A 23,582-nucleotide genomic window follows, 5' to 3' on the forward strand; every position below is an offset into this window, starting at 1 on the left:
TATATAACCACTTTGTTACTTTGTTGTAATCAAGGGCAAAACGAATTAACTATCATTTCATATTAACACATTTTATTTTGTACAGAGTGATCCGTCTTCCTTACTTTATTTTTTCTATTTTTACTTGGCAGATATGTGGCAGTGTAATATATAGACTTAGGAGTTATGGTGTGACTTTGCCTGTGGGACTTGATTTATGAGCAGAGGGTGTGATGTTTTTATAACCCCATTCTGTCTGGTGTTGCAGGATATAGATTTTATTTCAAACCTGAGCGTGACTGCCGTTTTACTTACTGGGAGTGCAGATGGTACTTCCCCAAAGGATTCACTCTCTAGACCACAAATTCACAGACATTAATAGAAATTTATATAATGTGTGCGATGAAGAGACTGACACTGGGTTGTGAAGCATAAAATAATGAGAAAGCAGAAGAAAAATGTGTCTTTATGCGGGGTAGAATAGTTATTCTACAGTTCTCGTGGACACACACACCACTATTTGCATAACTTAAATGCTGTTCCTCGAAAGGGTCACTGACACCTGTTGGCATGACAAGTGTACACACACACACACACACACACACACACACACACACACACACACATAGGTCGACATACAGACATACCTCTGACACACTATGCCGTAGTCACAAGCCTGTGACGTGACACCATATGTTGTGACCCGCATCACCTGACAGCTGTTCCGTGATGTCATATATTTCATCAATTAATACAAGGGTTTTAGACCTCGTAATATATCATATTTCATCATAGGCACAGGGAGTGGAAATTACAGAAGATGGTATCCCCTTATTTATGTTATATACATATCTGTACATAACTCATTGCACACATCTTTTATTTTTATTTGTATTATAGTGTATATATTTTATTGCTTTTTTGGGGGGGGGGTTTTGTTACATCTTTCTTATTCTTAGTAGTTTTTATGTTGACACCTGCACCAAGAGAAATTCCTTGTACATTGTACTTTGCGAATAAAAGTTTCTGATTCTGATTCTATTTGGCACAACTTTTTCTAGATGCATCCCATTTTGGAGGAAAATGTGAGGGGAAACAACAATTAGCTTTTTCACCATCCCCCTGGAGCTATTATTATTATTATTATTATTATTATTATTATTATTATTATTATTATTATTATGTCAAGATGTTCAGGTAGGCTATCTATTACAAAATATACTCAAAAATCTTTCTGCAGCATCCTTTCGTAACATTCACTGACCGACCAAGAAGTGGTAGTGACGGGGACGCTGGCATTACACCTCATGTGCAGTAGATGGCAGTAAGCACCTTCACTGGTCGGCTAGGATGCTGCGTTATGCTACCTTCAGGTACTGTCGGAATTATTGTAATTACGACTTCAGCGTACATGAACGACCCAACACAACACGACTGTGTGAAAGTCAGAATTGTCTACACGAGTTGTCGACATCATGAAAGCCATGTCAACAATTCATGGTAAAAGAAATTAATGCAACATTAAAACATCCACTACATGACTGGTGCATATATACGCCTCTTTATTCTACCGCTGCACTACAACAGCAGGCACCAAAAACTGTCTGGTGTCATTACTTCCGAAATGCGCGACAAGTCGTTTTTACGACTTCTGCGCTTATTAATAGGAGCTTACGAGGAGTACTTGAAGGCAGCATCAGTCAGTCACTCTTGCAGCAAACAAAGATGGAAGACTACTCCACCAAACAAGCGGGCGAAAACCTCGACGAACCCCCCAATAGCCGACTGTTTTTAGTCACCAGCCGGTCCGTGTCCGAAGATGTTATTCGAGAGAGTTTCTCCGTGTTTGGGGACATCCAGGGGATCTGGGTGGTCAAAGACAAACAGACGAAGGAGTCTAAAGGCGTCTCCTATGTGAAGTTCGCCAAGTCCTCGCATGCCTGCCTGGCCATGGAGGAAATGCACGGCAAGGTCCTGATGGAGGGGACTAAACCGATCAAGGTAGGCCGCTGAACAGTTGGTCAAACGGATAAATAAACAACAGGTTGTCAGGAGTATTTTTCACACACCACACACGGAATATATAAGTAAGAAGCTAGCTAAGGAGCACATTCGGGGCTAAAGTAGCCTAGCCAAACACCGTAACTTACGTAGACCCACCCACATTAGCTAGCTAAAAGCTAACGTTACTTACATGGTGGGGAAACCTGCGCCCATTAAACACGCACAGACACACAATCCTTGTATTCTCACATAATTTCAATAGCCTTTCAACTTTTCAGCCTAAAACATGCATGAAAAAATGTCTTGTTCTTAGACCCAGTAAGATTAAAACATACTGGTACACATTTAATTTCGCCACACAAACAGGGACATTTTTTTGTCTCACCTTGTACATTTTGGTTTAAGTTTAACAGGGGCCACGTATAATAAAACAATAAACCACCAAGAACTCTGATGCATTGTACACAGATATAGCTAAACAGCTATTGTACAAAAGTACAATACACACAACACCAAAATCTTAAAAAATAGGATGAAATATACATTAACTACAACAAACATTACATGAAATTGCAAGGTAGTGTATATAAAACCACAGGAAGTGGATTCCCCCCTGAAACAGGCCCTCAATTTGTGTACTGAGGGATTTTTGTACTGAGGATTTTTGCGTTACTGTTAATGGTGGAAGTAGTTTAGAACAAGGATTCATGTATCAGTGGGTTGTAAAGGTTACTGTTTGTTCATTCATTCATTCATTCATTTATTCGTTTGTTTGTTTAGGTGTTTATTGCCCAGTCGAGGTCGACAGCACGACACAGAGACGTTGAGGATGAGGAGCTGACCAGGATCTTCGTCATGATCCCCAAAACCTTCTCAGAGGAGGACCTCAAAAACACATTTAAGGTAACTACACATCTCTCTCTCTCTCTCTCTCTCTCTCTCTCTCTCTTGATGAGTGTTGCTTTTCCTTTCTTTCTGCCTATATACAGATACCGAGTTTTGTGTGATCCTAGCAAACCAGTTTACCGGGAAGAGTGAATAACATCCTTCTCTCTGGCTGTCTCTTTTCCCTCTCTCTGTCTCTCTCTCACTAGGAATATGGAGATATTGAGTATTGTGTGATCATTAAGAATAAGTTTACAGGGGAAAGTAAAGGTTTGGGCTACGTCAGATACTACAAGCCCTCCCAAGCTGCCCTCGCTATCGAGAACTGTGACAGAGGTAAGACTGTGTGCAACAGCATTAATGCTTTATAAGTAGTAGTAGTAATAATATAGCAACAGAGCCTCATAGCAGAACATGGTAATGATCAATAAATCATGTATCATAAATCATATATCCTGATTTTTCTATGCATTTGCATTTGAGTGACAATTACAAAGTTGTTGATGAAATATTTAGGATGTTTCCAACTACGATAACTCTTCAATTTTGTTAACATTTCGTGAGCCACACTGTCCATTTTCATTGCTTATCACCAGACTGTAGGGCTACAGAACCATGGTACTGATAATGTGGATTATGTTAATGTTGTTAGGTTATAGAGCCATCCTGGCTGAACCTCGCAGCAAGACCACATCAACAGACGGAGAATACTCGGCGGGAGGAGCCAGAACTGATCACATGGCCGGCGGTGACCAAATGAACCCCTACCCCTTCACTATGGGTACGCAGCTGTATTACATCTTCATTTCTTATTTATTTTTGTATTTTTTTTTTTGTTTTGTCTAGATTTGAGTTTTCAGTAATTCTTTTTACTATGTTTCCATGATAATCAGGAGGCATGTTTAGTTCAGTCAGACACTAAACTCCTGTATACCTGTGTCACCATTTATAGCACTTTGGAAAATCTTTTTTTTTCTTTATTGAGATTTATTATTATAACTTTATTGTGAATACCTAAACTGTGAATTTTCACAGAAGTCAAATGTCTTGTGATACGCACATACAATTCTGTAACTGATGCTGGACAAAAAAAGTTTAAATAATTTTAAAGTGGGTCCATACACACAACTCTCCTCCACCAAAAGTTTATTAAGTAAACAACATTTCGACCTGGATTGAGAGGTCACAACTGACGAAGACCAGTCCAGGTCAAAGCGTTGTTTGTATAGCCATGTATAGCCTAGCCATGCTTGTGGGTTGCTAATAATGATAACATGACATTTTTTGGTTAGTTGAAGAACTGATCTAGAAACTCTGTCTCTATAAAACCCCCTGGTGAAGAGAAATAAGGCTAAAATTCAAAATGTCAATGCATCTTTGAGAGGGCTCTAGGGGTCCCCAGCTAAATGAGGATTATTTTAATTTCACCATTATTTCATTCAAACAAAGTTAGCATTAAGAGACAATGTAATTATTATCTTCTTAGATGGCGTTCCCTGGTACAAAACCTTTTATTAAATGGGAAACTGGTCTGGAGCATCTCAAGCATCTCTACTTGGGGTTCCTTGACATGAAAAAATTTGGGAACCCCTGACTTTTAACTATTTCTGTTCTCCTATTGGCCCGGCTGTCCCCCCTCTCTCCCTGTACCGCAGACCCTGGCAACTACCCAGTCACAGACTACCGCTCCAGTGATGTCATCACACGGTGCTTGATGGTGTCGTCAAGAGCAGCGGTTACCCAGGAGCAGATTTATGGTCTGTTTGACATCATACCTGGCATGGACTACTGTGAGCTCCAGAGAGACCCTTACGGACTCAGCAAAGGTTAGTAGTCATACACAGATAAAGTATTTGCTTTGTTCGTCTGGGCTTTATGTTAAACTGGAAAATAACAATACAGCATTGACATCCATGTGATAACTTCATAGAATTTGCTTCAAAAAGTCAATGTGTGTATATCTAAATTATCTAAAATGACAGGTAAACATTTTTCAGAAATACGAAAAAATCTTGAGATTGAATGAGTTTTTATTATTATTTTTTTTACATTTTCTTGCTTCAGTGTAAACTCAAGTCAAAAGACAAAAATAGCGGTTTAAAATAAGTCAATAAGTAATTAAGTCAGTTAAGTAAGAGTTGTTTGAATGTAGGTGTGTGCTTTGGCAGTTAATTTTGATTATTTCTGAAGTACTTAATACTTCTTCTATTGGCTGTTGTTTGATTCCTGTGTGTCATGTGCCTCCAGGTCACGCTGTGATTCGCTACAATAACCTCGGATCAGCGGTCTATGCCAAAGAAAAGCTGAATGGGTTTGAATATCCACCCGGAAACAGACTGGCGGTAGCTTTTATTGATGATGGAGAGGACCGCACCAGGTACACACAGATGCACATATACAGGCATGCATGTGCACACATACACATGATGTATGTATATAGACAGACAGCCACATACATACACCAATGTATGCACCAGGTTCAGAAATGAACGGGGGCTTGAGGCATAAATGCCATTGAAAGTTCATAAAATGCCCATGAAATTAAAAATCACTGGGGGCAAAAAATGCCCCAGATAATTAATAATACCTTTCTCTGAGTTTCACCCTGTTCACATTTCATTTGTTGAGTTGTCAAGTATTCATGGGTGAATGCAACTTCTGTCCTCCTTGGGCTTGTGGGATCCTATGACCGGGCAATTCTTTCCAGTGCATTCTGGGTGATAAAAATAGGAGCGAGCAGTTTTTGATTAGAAAACAACTGAGTATGCAGTCTGAAGCAGAAGAAAATGTTGACATCATGCAGCTAGCAGTAGAAGAAAATGCCAACCCCACACAAACCACTGTGTCAACAATAAATAAAACAACCAATATCATAAAAAAAAATCAAAAATAAAGGGGAGAAAGAGTGCGGAAACCTCTTTTGTAAGGCCTGCTGCCAGTTTCCAGCAGCGGGGAAGAAGTGCGGGACAGCGTATTATGATTTAAAGCAAAACAAATCTTAGTGGTACAAATTAGGTATTCGTTTGCCAACATGCAATACAATGTATTATTTCATAGTTCAATTACATTCCTCCCGAATAGAATATGCCCAGATCATGGGATTAAAAATGGCCTCTGGAAAAAAAAAGTGAATTCCTTACCCTGGTATGCACATTTGCAATGTCTTCACTACCTAACATAATGTATTGTCACTGTGCTAACAATGCTACACCGAGGTAATTCAATCTCTATTTGATACTAGAAGTTGGCTCTATATGTGAGTGCCCCTATTTCTGCCTGTATGTAGCCTAGTAGGCAAGATGGCTACACAGTTTGTAGCAGCTCAGATGACATCAGAAACAATTTTAAACCTCTACACACATAAAGACAGAGAGAGGAATAATGTGATCTTTGTTTAATATTACAATTTGAAGTAACGTGTGTTTGTCTCTGTGTTTGTGTGTAGTCCAGTAGGCCGGATGGCCATGCAGTTTGTTGCAGCCCAGATGATGTCCGCAGTCTGGAACGGACCCTCCACCAGCCAAATGCTGAAACCTCCCCCTGTAAGTTTTACCTTCCTATCTACCTACTAGTGTTGCATGGGAACACCGGTATGGAAAAAGTACAGCGATGCCTGATTTGAGAAGTGGTATAGTAGAGTTTTTCCAGGCTGTTCTTCATCTTGTGTTGTTGTTCTAGTTGTGCTGTGTTATTTACTGTTTTCAGCTTGCGTAAAAGTCATGCTCACAAAGACTTTTAATCTACACATAGGTCAAATTTGCATTACATTTTAGCAGAAAACCATGCTTCAGATTTATGATAGTAGTTGTACATCATATGTCTTACAGAACGTGTTTGCTCCCCCTCTTCAAAAGAACTATGAATGGCTATTTGACTAGCGGGGTGCCTAGAACAAAATTCACCTGCAAAACTATCACATTTTCACATTATTTCAGTAGATTTAAGTGATATTATTGTCTTTCCTTTTGCTTGCTGTGGTACCACATTAGAAATGATATTACTGCAGATACCAGCCCAGGTATCACAGGCTCAAAGTGAAAATTTTGGTATTGTGGCAACACTTCTTCTTCTGCTTGCCCCCCATTACTCCCTCTGTTGCTTCCTCTTTCTCTTATCTCCCTGTAAATAACAACTCAAGGTTAATTACTGCTCTGGGTTAATTACTCCTCCAGGCCTCCCCTGCCACCTATAGCACTTTACAGATATAAATAATTAATCAAATTAATTAGTGGTTAATTACAAGACACTAATTTAAGGTTGTCCAACCATGGGTGCTTTTGTATCTTAACATGTTTTCCCTGCCAACTGATGACCATGGTGATGATAATTTATGACCAATAAGCACTGTGCATCAATTCATAAAAAAATGACCCATGTTTACGTTGTAGCTCTGATCCTGGGTATGTTTGTTTGTATCCTCCAGCTCTGATCCTGGGTATGTTTGTTTGTATCCTCCAGCTCTGATCCTGGGTATGTTTGTTTGTATCCTCCAGCTCTGATCCTGGGTATGTTTGTTTGTATCCTCCAGCTCTGATCCTAGGTATGTTTGTTTGTATCCTTCAGGCCTTCCCTAATGTCGCTCCAGTGTCCCGGATTCAGACCGATGTCACCCTGCCGTCTCTGAAGAAGCTCGCTCCACCTGACAGCAAAGTGAAGGAGCGCTTGTTTGTGGTGTTCACCCCCTCCCCGCTGCCACTGGATGTGCTGGAGGACGTGTTCTGGTAAATGTCCCAACAAAACTGTCAATAAAAAGACTTATACACAATCAGGAGAACATCCAGGCAAGAGTGATGGCAGTGGTTAGAGAGACTGTCTCTACCTGATCCCCAAAATAACCAGTGTGTGTCCGATGGTAATCATTTTTCAATTTATGTAGATCTCAGTCAGACAAAGAAAATCCCCTAATAATTTCATTTTTAAATTTTGTAGCACACCAAAATGTGTTGAGAGCAGCCCCTCCATGATTGCAGTCTTTCTGTGATTATTGCAACCTAATTGCTTGTTGGTTTCGCAGTTTGTGGCATTTTCTGTCTTAATCTTGTTGTGAAAGCAGTCCCATCTGCTAATGAGTTCTGTGATTAGACTATTTATTGCAGCCAAATTGTTACGATGTGTGAAAATTGCTTGCTTGCCTTCAAGGTTATTATCTTTTTAAGAGAAGTTTTCTGTTAAAGTGCAGGAATTCATAAAAGTATTCCCATGATGTCACATGCATTTCCTACGAAAAATGGTGCTTTACCATATACACAGCTCATTTGCTGTGGCTGTCATTTGATTATAATCACCTGTTACTTTATTACAATCACCTGTTATTTTCCTACCAAGATGGCCGTTTGGTGATGTAACAGAATACTATGAATAGGATATAATTTAAAAGCCCTTACAAAATTTGCAGGGGGATAGCGCATTTGACAAAAAAAATAAATGTTGAAATCGCAATAATGTTTCACACCAACTGTGAAACATTTTAAACTATATATACAACAAGCACATTATAGGTCACATAAAATGCTCTCTGGATGAGAGCATCAGCTAAAATGCCTCAAAGGTAAATGTAATGCTGCTGTTAAAATGATGGTCCAGGCAATCAACAACATTAAGAAATGTTTCTCCTTTCAACTGGATCATCACTTCTTTCTTCTTTTGTTTTTGCTCCCACTCTGTCTCTCCCTCTGTCTGACTCTCTCCAGTCGGTATGGCTCTCTTATCGAGGTCCATTTGGTTCCAGGGAGGAAGGTTGGATACATGAAGTATGCTGAAAAACAGGTGAGACTCAGGACTGATGGAGGAATAGAGAGAGGGATGGAGGGATGGGTAGAGTGTTGAATGATGAATGGAGGAAGTGATGTTTAATACATGAAATATGATGACAAACAGGGTGAGACTCGGAAATGATGGAAGAGTAGCGAGAGGGAAAGCAGAGTAAGGTGACGAAAGTAAGCAAGATGGATTATGGGAGGAGGGAAGGTTGGATATATGAAGTATGCTGAGAGTGGAGGAAGTGAAAGAGGGAGAGACAGGTAGAGGTATGGACAGAGAGAGGCTATGATTCATGGGATATGCTGACAAATGAGAAGGATGGAGGAGGGGGGAATATTTAAAGGAACAAAGTCTCAAATCTGTCCATCCCTTTCTCTGTGCTGCCGCTGCATTTTAAATGTCAAATAATCAAAATTCTCCCTGTATCTATCCCTCTCTTCCCCCCTCTGTCCCTCCATCTCTCTCTCTCTCTCTCTCTCTGTCAGTGTGCGGACGAGGCTCTGGCGGCGCTCCACGGTCGGATGGTCAACGGAGTAAGGATGAAGGTGATGTTAGCCGACCCTCCTAGAGAGGAGTCTCACAAACGTCCACGTACCTACTAGGAGCACGTGACAGAAATGCAGGGTAAGTGCCACGTTCTCTGCTGGCAGGGAACGCCACTATGTACAATTGTACATTTAGTACCAAAGTATTTTGCCTTTTGGTAGCGTTGTATTATTTATAAACATGTATTCTGTGTAAGGCCCGTTACATAGTCTATGCAAGCAACGCATGCGGCAAAGGCAAATGCAGCGGGCTTTTTTCATGTTCTTGCGTCCCATAATAGTCCAAAGTTTACAACACAGTTTCTCACGTTTCTGGCAGAGGTGCTAAATGCAAATACTGCTAGATGAACAACTCAAAGTAGTCGTTTCCGGTGTAAACACACTAAAACGGCAGTGGCAGAAACTGGTTGAATTCATCTGCATATGTTGCCATCTTGGGTTGGCGTATGTGTACCTTGCATTAACTATGTACCAGGCCTGAGTGGGGTAATATGTCATTGGTGTCCTACAGAAATATTGCATCGCCAGTGTTCACCACATTGTGTGTAATCTCTTACTCTGTAACTGACATTGACAACTGACATTGTCTCCCAAGGGTAAAAAAAAAAAAAGGTTTGATGGCCGTAGATGCATCGAACATTCAGCCAATTCTTGAAAACTTATTGCTTGGAGATTTTGTGCAGGACACTGATGCACATTTTAGTTTAGATTCTGTTTTGTTTAAAGTGTTGAATTGTTTTCCAAATGGCATCAATTGGACTGAAGTGATGATGGTGTTCATTTTTAAATGCTACCAGTATTAACTGATCCACTCAAACACTGGTTTCCATTTAAAAGTCCTTCAGTGTAATCACCTTCACTATCTTGTACTGAATATTTGTATTGATCAATGAGCGATACTATCAGATTAACAGATTGGGATTTTTGAAAGGGATATTCAAAGAAGCAGTTTTAATGGGGTTTTTTTTGTTTGTTTTAAAGAAAAAGCTCATGCACACCATCTACTGATCTTTGCAAGTAGAGCATCTTTATTGAGAACAGTGTTTCAGTACAAGGATAACCTGATGAAGGTCTTGGTACCAAAATGCTGTTCTTAATAAAGATGCTGTAACTAAAAAGTTCAGTTGATGGTGTGCATGAACTTTTTCTTTCTTTGTCAACCTACAGTCTTCTCCTACACTCCTGTCACCTTACACTGCATAATGTTTTTTGATTTTTAAGGAAAGCACCACTTTCAGCTGGATGTTCGGCAGTTTTAGGGATATTGATGTGCTTCACTCTTCACAGGCTGCACTTCTTTGGCTGTTCATGATGAAAGTTCTTCACTTATCTGTTCTTGTGAATAACTCTCTGCAGCTTCTTGTTCCCTAGGCGACTGTTGTCATGACACAATGACCCCTGACCTGACCGACCGACCGACACACACCAAGACCTTCTCCTGACCACTGACACGACCTTTGACACCTGTCTGACCTTTTCCTGTGACCTACTTCTGGTCGGTTACCTTCCTGTGACCGTTGCCTACTGATATAAAGACATAAACATACAACCTAAACAAATGGGCAGCATCCTGTGCTAAATTTGAGTTCTGTGATATTCTCTTTGTGAACCATGACTCCGTTGATTTGTAGTATTTGTGTTCCGAGTATCATGCTGTTAGCATAAAGTGCATGATTTCAAACCACCTTTTTATTGGCTCTCATCAGCTTGACTCAGCAATGTGCGTCTACACAACAGTAGCAGTAGCATTATAAGGTAAATCAACAGACTTTCTCAGTGTGGCAGAAATTTTTAGTTTGAAATTACAGAAAAATTCATGCGAGTTAGCCAGCATTTTTATTTTTGAAAGACTGTTTGAAGTCTGTAAATAAAGATTCCTGAAGCTGGATTCACACAAAAACAGCCTGAATTTTTTTTTTTTTTAAACTCTCTGTAGTCCAGATCTGACTTTATCTCTGTCGTGGTGCATCCTGTAATCTTGTGTTGAACTGAGATCAAGGGTGTTTACTAGACTGGTTGTTCACTTTCTGAAAGCGTCACTGAAATAAAACTCAACAAACCATCATCCAGCTCGTCTTGTCTCTTCATTTGGTGCTGCCCGATGAATAACTGAATGTGAGGTCACGTGATCAGGATGGTCTTACCAGGCTAGAATAACTGCTCAGCTGATCACAAGTGACTTTTCAGGTTTTTTTTTTATTTACAATATATATATTTTTTATAATTTACAATAAGCATTGATGTGGATGTATTTGCCAAACAACTGAGCAACTGGAACAAGGCCTGAAGGATGCACACCTGCAGCATATTGTCATCGTCCTATCCAATATCTATGCATTTGCAACTACAAATTGAGGAGAATGTTACTATGGAGCCAGCAGCCTGTCTATGAAAATCTTGAGATCATTCGTAAAGTATAATGTCCTGATGAACAAGCATCAAAAGCTTTGGATAGGTCTAGAAATACTCCAAAGAGCATATTAGATTCTGAATTGCAACACCACTTGCACAGTGCTGAGGAGCAGTAATATTTAATTATATATTCCAATTACAAGCAACTAATCTTTGATATTTTTCAGGGGAGCAGTTGGGATTTCTAAATATTGTAAATCACAAATTATGCCTTGCGCCAGCCAAGAAGAAACACACACACACACATTTCATGTACAATGATCTTTTATTTCTTTTAGCAGGCAACTCATTTGAGAAGAACACATTCTTATTTACAACGTTGGGCTGGCAATGACATCTGTAGCCTGGTTTTCCTACAGGGCAGGACTCAGTCTGGAGCTTACTGGTTCCCCTGGTTTCCAAAACGGGGCAAACCAGGGCGCACTCATTTGTCTGGTTTCCAAAGTAGAGACAAAAAATTAGTAGCTAGGTCCATTTACGTGGTGCTATCTGGACCATTTTCCAGAACACGAGATTTTTAGTTTTGTTTAAAAGAAATAACGGTTTTGGTCTGGCATTCTAAACATCGGGACAACTCGATGCAGGAAAACAGGAATCTCCATTAGAATTCAATGCCAGTTGTGTCAAAAAGTCCTGAAAAACTGAAGATATCCTTAAACTATTTGAGTTTTGTTTCGTATGAGCAGGTGAAGCTCTGCACGCCGATACCATTCCAATACTTATAGAAGAAGCACTTCTGTTCATTTCCCACCATTTAACTACTCCCTCAAAAACGTGTTGATACTGTAATGAAGGTGAAGACATTTCAACAGTATTATCTCCCAATTAGTTTCAGTTCCGAGGTTTTAAGCCGCTGTAACGTCTCCCAGACTCTGCAATTTTTTCCATAATCACTAAGATTTCAAAGTTCTGCTGAGGTGTTTCCATTAGTCGCGTACAGGTAGAAAAGCACTTGAAGCGTGATTTGTCAAAGTAATTTCAGGTCCAACGGAAGCTAGCTAGCTCCTCTTGAGCGACAAAAAAAAAGCACACAGCAGCGTCAAAATCCTTATTTTAACAGAGAATCTGTCAAGCAAGATTATGTGGAGTTGGCCCTGGTAAACCCCCAATTGGCCCTTCTGTGGAAACATGGTCGGTCTTGGAAAGCCGGGCTGTGCGGGGCGAGAGGGATGATACAGGAAACAGAGGGGGCAGAGACAGGAAGTGATGTCATCATATAATCAGGCTTTATTAACGAGTCTCTGAATTTTAAAATAATTCAAACATTGTCAAGTGCTTGAGAATGTGGTGGCACTCTGCACCTGTCTGTCCCGCTGTCCAATGAGGATGTTCGTCTGTCTTTCCCTACATCTGCCCGTCTGTCAGTCTGTCTGTCAGTCTGTCCATGTAGTATGTCGTCAGTCTGTACATGTATCTGTCCGTCTGCTTCAATTTGTCAGTCAGTCCATCCTAGTGTTGTCACGAATACCGAAATTGTGATACTACAATACCGCTACGAAAGATTGAATTCAATACTGAAATTTATGAACAATTCGATACTTTCACCAAAAGTGCTCTCTGCAAAAGCTGAAATCCCATTTCAACGTCGACTCCAGGGGGCGTACAGGTGAGGATAGGCATATGGATTGGAGTTAAAAGAAAGACTGGAATAGGCAGAGCTGCAGCGCAAAATTCAACAGTCAAATACCTGAATTGGACTGAATCCTAGTCCACCTAATATGGTGACAAAACCGGTGCCAGGGGCCGACAGACCGACACCTGATATCAAAACTCATGCAAAAGTTGCTACAGTGAGGAGTGGTAACGAGTAACTTGACGAAGCATCTCAGAGACGCTGCTTGGTGGTTTACAAAACTGGTGCCAGGAGCAAAATATGGAACTATTTCACTTACAGAGCCGACACCCAACATCAAAACTCAAAAACTCCAAGTGTGTAACACAGGTAACTTGGCAAAGCATCTCAGAGACACTGCTTGATGGTTCACATGGTATCTTAGTAGTATCGAATTTTTAGATGTTAAACTTGGTATTCATGTCGACATTCTGGTATTGCGACAACACTAGTACATCCATCCTTCTGGTCTCTTCGTCGTTTAGCTCCATATATCCATCACTCCATCCCTTTGTCAGTCAGTCAGTCAGTCCATCCTAACATCCATCTCCCGCTCCCTCGCTCCCTCCCTCCCTCTCACCCTGTCCCTCTCAGTCTTCCAGCGCCAATGTGTTAAGTTCCTCATCGAGTTCCTCCAGGTCTTCTCCTGTGAACAGGTTCTCGTCCACCGGCACCTCCTCTTCTTCCTCCTCGTCCTCCTCCTCCTCCTCCTCTTCGTCCTCCCCTCCTCCGTCCTCGCCGCCTCCCTCTGCTCCTGACAGGCCGTTGGCCTCGCCGCCGCAAGCTCCGTTCAGCTGATCCTCTGTAGGAGAGAGGAGAGGGAGCGAGGAAAGGAGAAGGGAAAAGAGAAGGAGAGGGCAGGACAAAGAGCAGGTGGGAGAGAGAATTTTAGTTTTCTCACATACTAGATGGTTTTCTTCGAGACAACACTAGTGTTTTGGGCATGTGTGTCAAAAGTAGCCATATGCTAATTTATTACTCTTTAATGTAATTTGAAATTATAACTTAAATCAGATGCACTCAAATGTTTTAATATCACAGACCCCCAAATAGATACAAATTAGGCACAGACCCTGATTTGGAAAGATTTTGCCCCCAAAAATCAGCAGAACCCAAACCAAAACAAGTGTGGTTTTCAAACTGTTAAAATTACTTTATCAGAAGCAGAGATGTACCACTATGTATCTACTAAGCAGAGATGTAGGCTGCTTAGTAAATGCTAGTGGCTCGTCAAAAAAAGAGAAACTATTTCACTCATTATTTTAGAAGTATTTCTCACCGTTGTCTATTGTCGTCGGCTGGCTCTTATTCCTGGAGGTGAAACGGTCCACAGATGCTACAGTGATGCCTGAGTTGTCCACCTCTTTCGGAACGAAACGGGATAAGTCTATGTCCTGGAACACTGTAGCATCGATCTGGAACAAAATGATCAAGAACAGAGTTTGTCATGCGCCAAGCTGGTGTTGAAACCTGGTGTTTCTCATCAATGTAGTTTCAAAAAAAAAAATCTATATATTAAATGCTCTCGGGCACTGAAAGCATGTTGAGGAACTACAATGACCAGAATTCATTGCACACAAGATGCTGCACAGTCTGTGGTCCTTCAAGTCATGCTGTTTTTGTGCTGAATATTATTCTCATTTTCTTACTATTGAATTAATCTCTCTTTCTTGTCTCTGAAACACTTTGAACTGCCCTGTATGAATTGTGCTACATAAATAAAATCTTACTTGACTTGAATAAAGAGGCAAAATTTAAAATGTAGCCTGTACAATGCATTAAGGAGGTAACCCACTTGTAATTAGTTGTATATTTGCGTCACAAAAACAGTAATAATGAAATTGGAGTATAATAGTAGTCAGCAGGAACATCCCACCACATGTCACCAGAGTGAACTGCTTACCACTGTAACCTGCATACAGTTTTATCATGTGTTTATTTAGAATAGGGAAGAGACGTGCATCGGCAGATATTTCACTGCCAACTCAGATGGTGCAGCGCCATATTAAGACACCAGCCGCTGTTGTGCGCACATATTGTGCTGGGTCATCTCTGTGGACACGCTTCAAGTGTCAGGATTATAGAGCACAAATTAATGTGAAGCGATACACAGACAAACTAAATAACCATCAACTGCAGGAGCCGATGCATCTGCTCTGATGGCAGAGAGCGCAACGCATCAGCAGAGAGAGAGAGAGAATATGGATTCAGTCTCTTTCAAAATGTCAAGTTCTGTGAATGTGACACTCTGCACAAATAAATTACAACAAATGCTGATTATTTTGTTATTACCTGTTGTTCCTCATCTTCGTCGTCGTCTTCTTTGGCATATCGAGTGTCGTCGGCTTCATCGTCGTCATCGTCAACCAGCTCTGGACGGAACTCAAACACTTCACGACCGCTCACCTACAGATAATTAAATTGAATTACGTATTATTTTATATAAGTGTCGTCCCACTCTACTATACACACCAGAAAGACACACAAAATAGATTTTCCAGCAACTTTGTGCCTAGACATATAAAATAGTAAATAAAAATGAATAAAAGCTAAAAAAGCATCAAATTTAAACATCAGTTAAGCAGTTTTAACGCTATCCTTCAATCTCTCACATACACACACACACACAATGGTTGGAGCCAATCATACCCCTAGCGATCTTCCAGCCTTAAAGTCAGCTTTCTTCTTCTCCATGTCCTCCATTGCTTTCTCCACCTGTCAATCAAAAGCATCCCATTACCTGATTTTCATTTCAAAGAGTACACACGCAGATTCTAAAGGGATAGGACTTGGTCATGGAATAACATTTCTTAGCAACTTAAAGATCCCACCATAACTCAAAAAACAGGTCCGTTTCGCGCCAATGTTTACAAGCAATTCAAATGTGAATACACTTTTAAAAACTACAAATACATGTGGTCCTGTCCAGAACCATCAGTTATTGCATCAAGAGCTTAAAACCAATATGAAATGACAAAATGTCTTTAGTCCAATTAATCAACTTCCAAGAAATGAACCCAATATCCCAAGCCTGCAGCAGGGCTATCTTGGCCAGATTTTGCTCACACCAGCAATGCTAAAATTAAAATTAAAAAGGAGAGATTCCAACATTTCCCTGATTTCAAATATGCCAAGGTAGCCAACAGAGAAATTTAGAAAAGTAAGGGACTTAGAAAATTCAAACTGATGGTGCTGCACTGACAAACAAATTAAATTAAAAGGATTAAATGCGTTCTTTACCTTCTCCTGCCTCTTCCTCTTCTTCCAAGCCAGGAAAGTTTCCAGGGTGATGCGGGTCACGTTGACACCCAGAGCTGAACGCTGCGAGAGAGACAGAGAGACATCAGGATATGGCAAGTAGAGAGAGCAAATCCAGGGCTAAATGGGTCACATTGGGACCCAGAATCTGCAAGTTAAATGGAGTAGGTATAGAGGACTTTCGGGAGACGTAATGCACCCTCTGGCAGCCATATTGGACGTCCTCAGCGCTTGGGCAACAAGCTGAGAACGTCTGGTTGCATTTCTAAACGTACAATTTAGTTGCCTCAACAGAATTCTCCATCTTCTCAATATTTGAATCGATAGATGCAATACTGCTGAATCTCATAACTACAAGTAGCCAGGTAAAGAATTAGTATCCTTCCCTCCAACCCTACCTCATTCTCTATCAGCTCCTCCAGCGAGATTTCGTCCTCTTTCTCCTCCTTCTTCTTGTCTTTTTTCAGCACGAAACCGGGCGGCAGGGCGTGCCGGTACATGCAGGTGTCGCCCCCTCCTGGACAAACCCAGAACCAGCCATACTTATTACCCTCTATGGCGTCCAGGAAGTACCTGCACACCTGCAGACAAGAGGATAGACAACATTATAAACATGGAGGGGAAAGGGATGCAGGCATTAATAGCTTGTATTTCACTATTTCTAAAATTTTTTTAAATGATTTGTTCTATAAATTTAATGTAACTGTCTTTAGATGGCCGAGGAGAGGACTGAGTGGGGTATTGAAGAGCATTTTATTGTAGTTAATTACATCTTGTGTATAAGAAGTATTGTGTTTGTCATGTCTGCTTGAGTGTACATGTGTGTGTTTCTATGTGCCCGTCCACTGACAAATCCGATCATTTAAAAATAAAGACAGGAACAGAAACCAGAATGCTAAGCGGGTCCGTAATAGTGTAGGGAGACTGGACGAATACATCAGAGATAGACTGAATCCATCACCGGTGGAAATTCCTTGCTGATTTGCATTAGTTTGATCTGGTTTTGTCATCGCAGCCAACTTTGGATGCCCCCGGCACGGACGAATACATCCGGGATCGGCAGTATATGTGATGAATTGACTGACAGGAGCATCGCCCAACCCTCGCCCGTAATAGCCTTTATAGTTTTTTTTTTTTTTTTTATATTGGATTTGGCTCTCTTTTCCTCAGTCTCTCCAGGTTACTTGTTCCCTTCATCCCTTACCATCTGTGTCTTGGCTTGCACTGCGTCTCTCCGTCACTCTCTCAACACCTCCATCCCCCCTGTACTCCCTCCCTCCCCCTCTGTCTATGGCTCTCTTTTTTTTCTCTCAACATCCAGGCGCTCTTTCCTTCCGCACAACCAGTCAGGGTGAGAAATTCACACCGGCCACCAGCCAAATGATTGGTGAATATGGGCTACGGCAGTTTAAGACTGTGTAGAGATTTTTTTCCCCATTCTAAAAATCACACTGGCTGGTTAAACGGTGAAAGTGGCGGGCAATTTTTTTGGAAACCACAAGCCACTGTGGCCGTTCGACAAAAAAAAAGCCTTCCCTGCCTTTATTCATCCAGCCAGGCCGACTTACAATTTGTGTTTTGGCTTTCTTCTTCTCAGCCTCTCCGTGTTTTTTGTTGACCACCTCCTCCAGTTTCTTCTCATCCCAGTTATCCATGGTGTCTAAAAACAGAACAAAACAAAGCTAGTATTGGACACTTGTCACAGAACTGTATACTTATATGTGATGCAAACAGTAGCAGCATATGCGGTGACCACGGAATTGCTATCTTCTTTTAAATCCCTACTAAAAACATATTTTTATAGAAAAGCCTTTTTATAACAGTTCTATTATTACTGTCCAGGTTCTTTATTATGCTATATTTTTGTCTGTTCGGTTTTTAGCCTGCTTTCACTCTTCTGTAAAGCACTTTGTAATGTTTTGATAAGAATCAAAGAGCACATGACTCCAGTTCTAGCTACACTGCACTTGCTCCCTGTAGTGTTTAGAGTTGATTTTAAAGTCCTATTACTTGTTTACAAAGCCCGTAACGGCTTAGGCCCGGCCTATATTCCAGATTCTTTACTGCCTTACGTCCCGGCACGAGCCCTCAGATCCTTAAATGTTGGCTTGCTGACCTCTCATAACCGCAGTCATAAAAAAATTTGGGGATGCAGCTTTCTTAAATTATGCCCCCAAACTGAGGAATGCTCTAGCAACAGATATCAAACAGGCGAGTTCAGTCAGCTCTTTCAAACACCAGCTCAAAACCTATATTTTTAACTTAGCTTTTAATTAACATTGCCTTTTATTGTTTGCCTGTCACTTTATGAGTTTATAATTTTAGAATTGTTGCCCTGAATAAGTTAACTCAGGAGGAGTCGTGTAAATGTTTCTCTGAGGAGATAATGTCAAGTTGACTCGGGAGGATTTTTAAATGTTGCCCTGAGTAAATTAACTCTGTAAATTATTTTTAAATGTGGCCCTGAGCAAGTTAGCTTAGGAGGATTTTTGTGCTGGACTATTTTTGTTTTCGAAATTTTAATGTAATTTTTTATGTAACTTTATGTAATGGTTTTAACCCATTTATTGTTTAATAAACCTATTTTATGTAAAGCACTTTGAGTTGCATTCTATGTATGAATGGTGCTACATAAATAAATAAATAAAATGTAAACTTAAGTGCTATATAAATAAAATGTATTATTACTATATGAAATAATAGCCAATGAAATGAACAACTATGACAGATACACATTGAACAAGGTTACACAAAAATACAGCAGTTCTAAAGCATCTCTCCCTAAAACACCTACATCCCCTCCACACACACACACACACACACACACACACACACACACACACACACACACACGCTCACTAACCTTTCTCCAGGTCTTCGTCTCTCTCGTCCACGTAGACGCTTCTCTTCTCACATTTCCTCTCCAGAGTCAGGTCATGGCTGAACTTGCACTTGTCACCTTTGGTACACTGGCCCTGCTTAAAGAAGGCGCACAGCACTGACTTAGGGTCGACACCTACAGAGAGAGAGAGAGACAGAGATGGAGGAGAGCAGGAGACAGGGAGAATGAGTTAATTATTTTCTCTTTAGTATACTGGTCCAGCTTAGTGAACGCACATAAAGAATGACTTGGGATCTGCACCTGGACTGCAGTAGAGACAAAGAAAACAGGAGAGACAGAAATAACCCTCCCCACATATGTGAAAACACATGATACACTGATGCCAGCTCTAAATTAACACATTCGGCGTTACGTCTGTTTTCCCAAATAAGAATCAATTCCACACCATACAATCCAATGGAGACGTATTGAGGACACTTGATGTAAACTCTATTGTCCAAAAAGGCGGAATTAGAAAAGTTTTGAATACATTTTTCAAGATCCACAACTGCAACATAAATATTACGTCTGAGCAACATATTATACATGTAATGAATAACTATTTGCCACTTATGTAATTTAGCTGAAATTAAACAAGGGTGTTTTGCAAATTAATTTTTATTTGAATTGTATCCTTTCTTTTCACCGATACAGAATTTTGTGCAAATTTGGGACAATAAATCCCAAATAATAGCATTTTTACATTATTTTGGTGCGTAGAAAAATATGCAAAAGTCAAGGGGTGCACAACATTTTGAGCACGATCGTATGTTTCAAAGTGAGATTTTTTCCCCCTTTGAATGTGTCGTGCAGCTATACGGCAGAAGCGATTCTCAGGAGAATTCCCGTCCCTGAAATCAGTTTCAAAGACTGCGTGTGTGTGTGTCTGTTACCTTTGCTGACTTTCTGAGCAGCGACTACAGGTTTAAACAGCTCGTTGAGTTCATCCAGCTCTTTCTTCTTGTCAGACTTCTTAGCGCCCTTGTCCGCCTCAGTCTACACACACACACACACAAAAGAGAGACATATTTAATCACATTATTTGAATAAACCAATCAGATTAGACCACAAAGATAGTGCAAGGATATTCCAATTCTTGGGCAATTCTGGGTACTGAAGCAGCATCATTCTCCAGACTGCCAGGTTACCAATGACAGCTGACAGCGAGTACAATCTAGTCAACTGTCAGTCTTTGCTTTTTGTCACATGCACCCACAAAAGATTGACAGTTTAACAGTTGACAGTTACAAATGATTTGAGCGTTAAGGAAAAAAAGAGGAAAGAGGCAGTCAGAAATAGAGAGACAGAGAGATAAGAGGGTTTGATTTGTCAAGTGCTGTAGTAAGAAAGCGCGAGTGAGAGAAATGATGGGATGGAGAAAGAGACAGATACGGAAAAATAGAAAAACAGCCTACTGACCCCTCTGGCACTCTGCTGTCCATGTTTGACCTGCTGAGTGACGTTCTTAATGAACTTCTGCTGCTTGGCTCCTTTCTTGTTCTTCAAGCCGAATGTCTTGTCCTAGAAAACAAATGTTCAAATCATCAGTTTCATATCATCAACTTCCAATAACATAATATATTTTATTTGTATAGCGCTTTTCAAGATACTCAAATGCACTTGAAACATCCACGAAGCAAGTTGTTCCAATTTAACAAGAGAGATGACGGTTTCTGTCCTTTACCTTTATTCCTAATCTATAGAAGAGGAAGAGAAGTGGTGTGGGCAGGGAAATGTATTCATTTAGAAGTCAGGTGTCTATGTGCATTACATATCTCAATATACTTGATTTCAATATCAGATTGAGGAATGAACGTTATTTACATCCTGTTACCAAAAGCCTACTTGTAGCAGCACAGAGGTCAAGATTTGGGTGTTTTGATCAGTTCCCCCGGCTATATTAAAACCAAACGTGAATTGATTTGTGGTTATTAAGTTGATTTCAGGGAAAAGGGAACTTCATTTGAGCCACAGAAAGCTCAAGCTCTTCTCTGAATATATGGACATGACAATCATATCACGTTGCAGTAACCTACCTAGGAACCTAACCAATGGGTAAACGATTTAAGCTTGTAAAAAGATTTAAGAGCTATAATAAGTCAGATGTGATATAAATATTTTCCTGATGGATTTGTCAGGAAACACTAGGCTACTAACACAGAGGCATTATGTTTCTACATCAATTTTTGATTCAGTGAGCATTTCCCACTCATTTATTACAGCTGTGCTATGTTATGAGCTGGTCATTTGTTTTTCCGGAAATCAATGTTGGCAGGGAAGTTACAGCTGTTTAAATTGAGCAACAGCAAATGGTTGGCATATAAAGTAGCCTACTTTGTTCCTTGTTTACTACCTCTACCTAGTGTAAATGTAGTAGGCTGTGTATGAAGTGAAATACATTTTACAATCATCTTTACAGTCTGTCATACATGAGAGATCAAAGATACACATTTTAGTTAAAAAAAAAAAAAAAAAAAGCCAGCATTGAAGGGTCGTACATAATTTCAGATCGCCTTAAAGTTTGTGTGGTAAAAATGCCAAAATCTACTCTATTACTATTCAGTAATAGTTTCTAGTACAATCGGCGCCTGTGTACTTGCAACAATGGCAAACGGCAGCTAACGGTGTTGCCGACAACTTAATGAGACATTCACAGATGTGTCAGATGTTGGATGGTTAGCAGAAACAGTTTATTGCTGATCACGAGCGACATTCACGATATTCTGACACTGACAACACACGAACTGGAAAAATCAGATAAGAAACTCCTCAACTTTATGACTCAGTTTAGTATCTCGCCCTGTTTTCCTTTCCTGTCTTGTGGGGATCCATCAGAAACAGGCCCACGACACCACCTTTGATCCCGATTCATAGATAAAGTCAATAAAGCCAACCATACAACATTATAACATACGTTTCCAATTTAACATAGACAGCAACCTTGCCAGAAGTGTGGACACGTTATGCGGCGGTGTGGCCCTGCTAGCAACATGGCTAACCCTCGCTAAATAACAGGCGAGCTAACAGCTTACCCCAAGTAACGTTAAATACATTTATCAAGTAAATGAATTAAGGGGCCTGCTGACAGCTGGCTAGCTAGCTAAAGGTTGGCCTCTCATGATTAATACGCAACTAACGTTTGCTAAAGAGCCAAGGAAATGAATAAAAATGAATACAGCACGTTTAGGCAACGTTGACAATTCACCAGATGCCAACGTGAGCTAACATTTGCTTCTCAGTACTTCGCGCTAGGTAGATAGCAACCCATTTTCGGTTAGCACTGAAACACAGTCAGCTTTACGAGGCGTGCAGTTCGCCAGCTAGCGAGCTAACGCTAGCTCACACATGCTAACTCGTGTTATTTTATACCTCAATGATCTTTTCCTTCTTCTTCTCTTGCGTTTTTTTACTTCCCGTGGCCGGGACGGGTTTCTTCGGAGGCATGCTGGACCAAGTTTAGCTGTCAACGAACCGTGTAGCTATGTAATATTTATTTTTATGTGGTGTTTCAGCTGTGAAGCCAGCTCCACTTTACCCGGTAACGTTGCCACTCGCTAGCACAGCTCCCGCACTAGGCCACATGTAACAGGTTGTTGCTAGGATGATGTTCGATAACGTCATCACGTACTTACCGAAAGACATGTCGGGTACTGTAGTCAATGAGACTAGATTTCTTAGACCAAAGTGTGTACAGTAAAAAAAACTAATCCAATATCTAAAGAAGTTAATCAAGTATTGACAATCTCATGTAATGAGCAAAGGGATTCAGAAAAATGAGCTGCCTGCTGGAGATGTTAAAGTTAAAACTGTAAATGTGGTTCAAGAAAGCCTCACAATGCTGGGACATGAATATGTCATCAAGTTAATACCCTGTTGGATTTAGGATAATGTGTAGGCTAATATCTGATGCCAGAAGCATCAGTTCTACCTTTGGCTTTAACATAACTTTAATAGTAATCAATAATTGTCCTGGTCATCTTGATTAATCTGGAATTTATTGACCTGATTTGACCTGAATTAAGCCAATGCAATTTCTCTCTTTATTAGCCTGTAACTGATAGATGGCTACTGTGATTAATGTGTCTATTTAATTTAATTTAATTTAATTTAAACTTATTTCATAGCACTTTGTCATTTTTTTAAGAAAAGTACTACAGTGTGAATTCATTTTCTGAAAGTACTAAAATTTCCACATAGATAGTGATGGAAGATTAGTGTGTATTGCTTATGTACCAGAAAACGATCT

General features: G+C 40.3%; 2 protein-coding genes across 4 annotated transcripts; one reads left to right on the forward strand and one right to left on the reverse strand.

The window, feature by feature from the left end:
* Positions 1-1,698: 1,698 nt before the first annotated feature.
* Positions 1,699-11,238, forward strand: rbm45 (RNA binding motif protein 45). 2 transcript variants are annotated; one of them, XM_071909215.2, is made up of 11 exons: positions 1,699-1,980; positions 2,764-2,886; positions 3,078-3,204; positions 3,521-3,649; positions 4,524-4,694; positions 5,116-5,245; positions 6,314-6,410; positions 7,432-7,589; positions 8,559-8,634; positions 9,114-9,252; positions 10,530-11,238. In XM_071909215.2, exons 1-10 carry the CDS (start codon positions 1,705-1,707, stop codon positions 9,228-9,230), a joined length of 1,404 nt encoding a protein of 467 aa, XP_071765316.1. In that variant the 5' UTR covers positions 1,699-1,704; the 3' UTR covers positions 9,231-9,252; positions 10,530-11,238. The 2 variants fall into 2 exon arrangements, with proteins under 2 accessions (XP_071765316.1, XP_071765314.1); XM_071909213.2 differs by having other exon boundaries at positions 10,545-11,238.
* A 593-nt stretch (positions 11,239-11,831) lies between these two features.
* zc3h15 (zinc finger CCCH-type containing 15) lies at positions 11,832-22,889 on the reverse strand. 2 transcript variants are annotated; one of them, XM_078288567.1, is made up of 12 exons: positions 22,706-22,889; positions 20,756-20,857; positions 20,230-20,332; positions 19,319-19,471; positions 18,024-18,115; positions 16,854-17,036; positions 16,438-16,518; positions 15,847-15,912; positions 15,490-15,603; positions 14,477-14,612; positions 13,778-13,999; positions 11,832-12,736 (listed from the first exon to the last, which is right to left on the reverse strand). In XM_078288567.1, the coding sequence occupies exons 1-11, from the start codon at positions 22,778-22,780 to the stop codon at positions 13,788-13,790; spliced, it is 1,317 nt and encodes a 438-aa protein (XP_078144693.1). In that variant the 5' UTR covers positions 22,781-22,889; the 3' UTR covers positions 11,832-12,736; positions 13,778-13,787. The 2 variants fall into 2 exon arrangements, with proteins under 2 accessions (XP_078144693.1, XP_071765312.2); XM_071909211.2 differs by having other exon boundaries at positions 11,832-13,999.
* Between the last annotated feature and the right edge of the window lie 693 nt (positions 22,890-23,582).

The sequence above is a fragment of the Centroberyx gerrardi genome, chromosome 15 (assembly GCF_048128805.1).
Source record: "Centroberyx gerrardi isolate f3 chromosome 15, fCenGer3.hap1.cur.20231027, whole genome shotgun sequence".
In the NCBI taxonomy this organism is placed as follows: Eukaryota; Metazoa; Chordata; class Actinopteri; order Beryciformes; family Berycidae; genus Centroberyx; species Centroberyx gerrardi.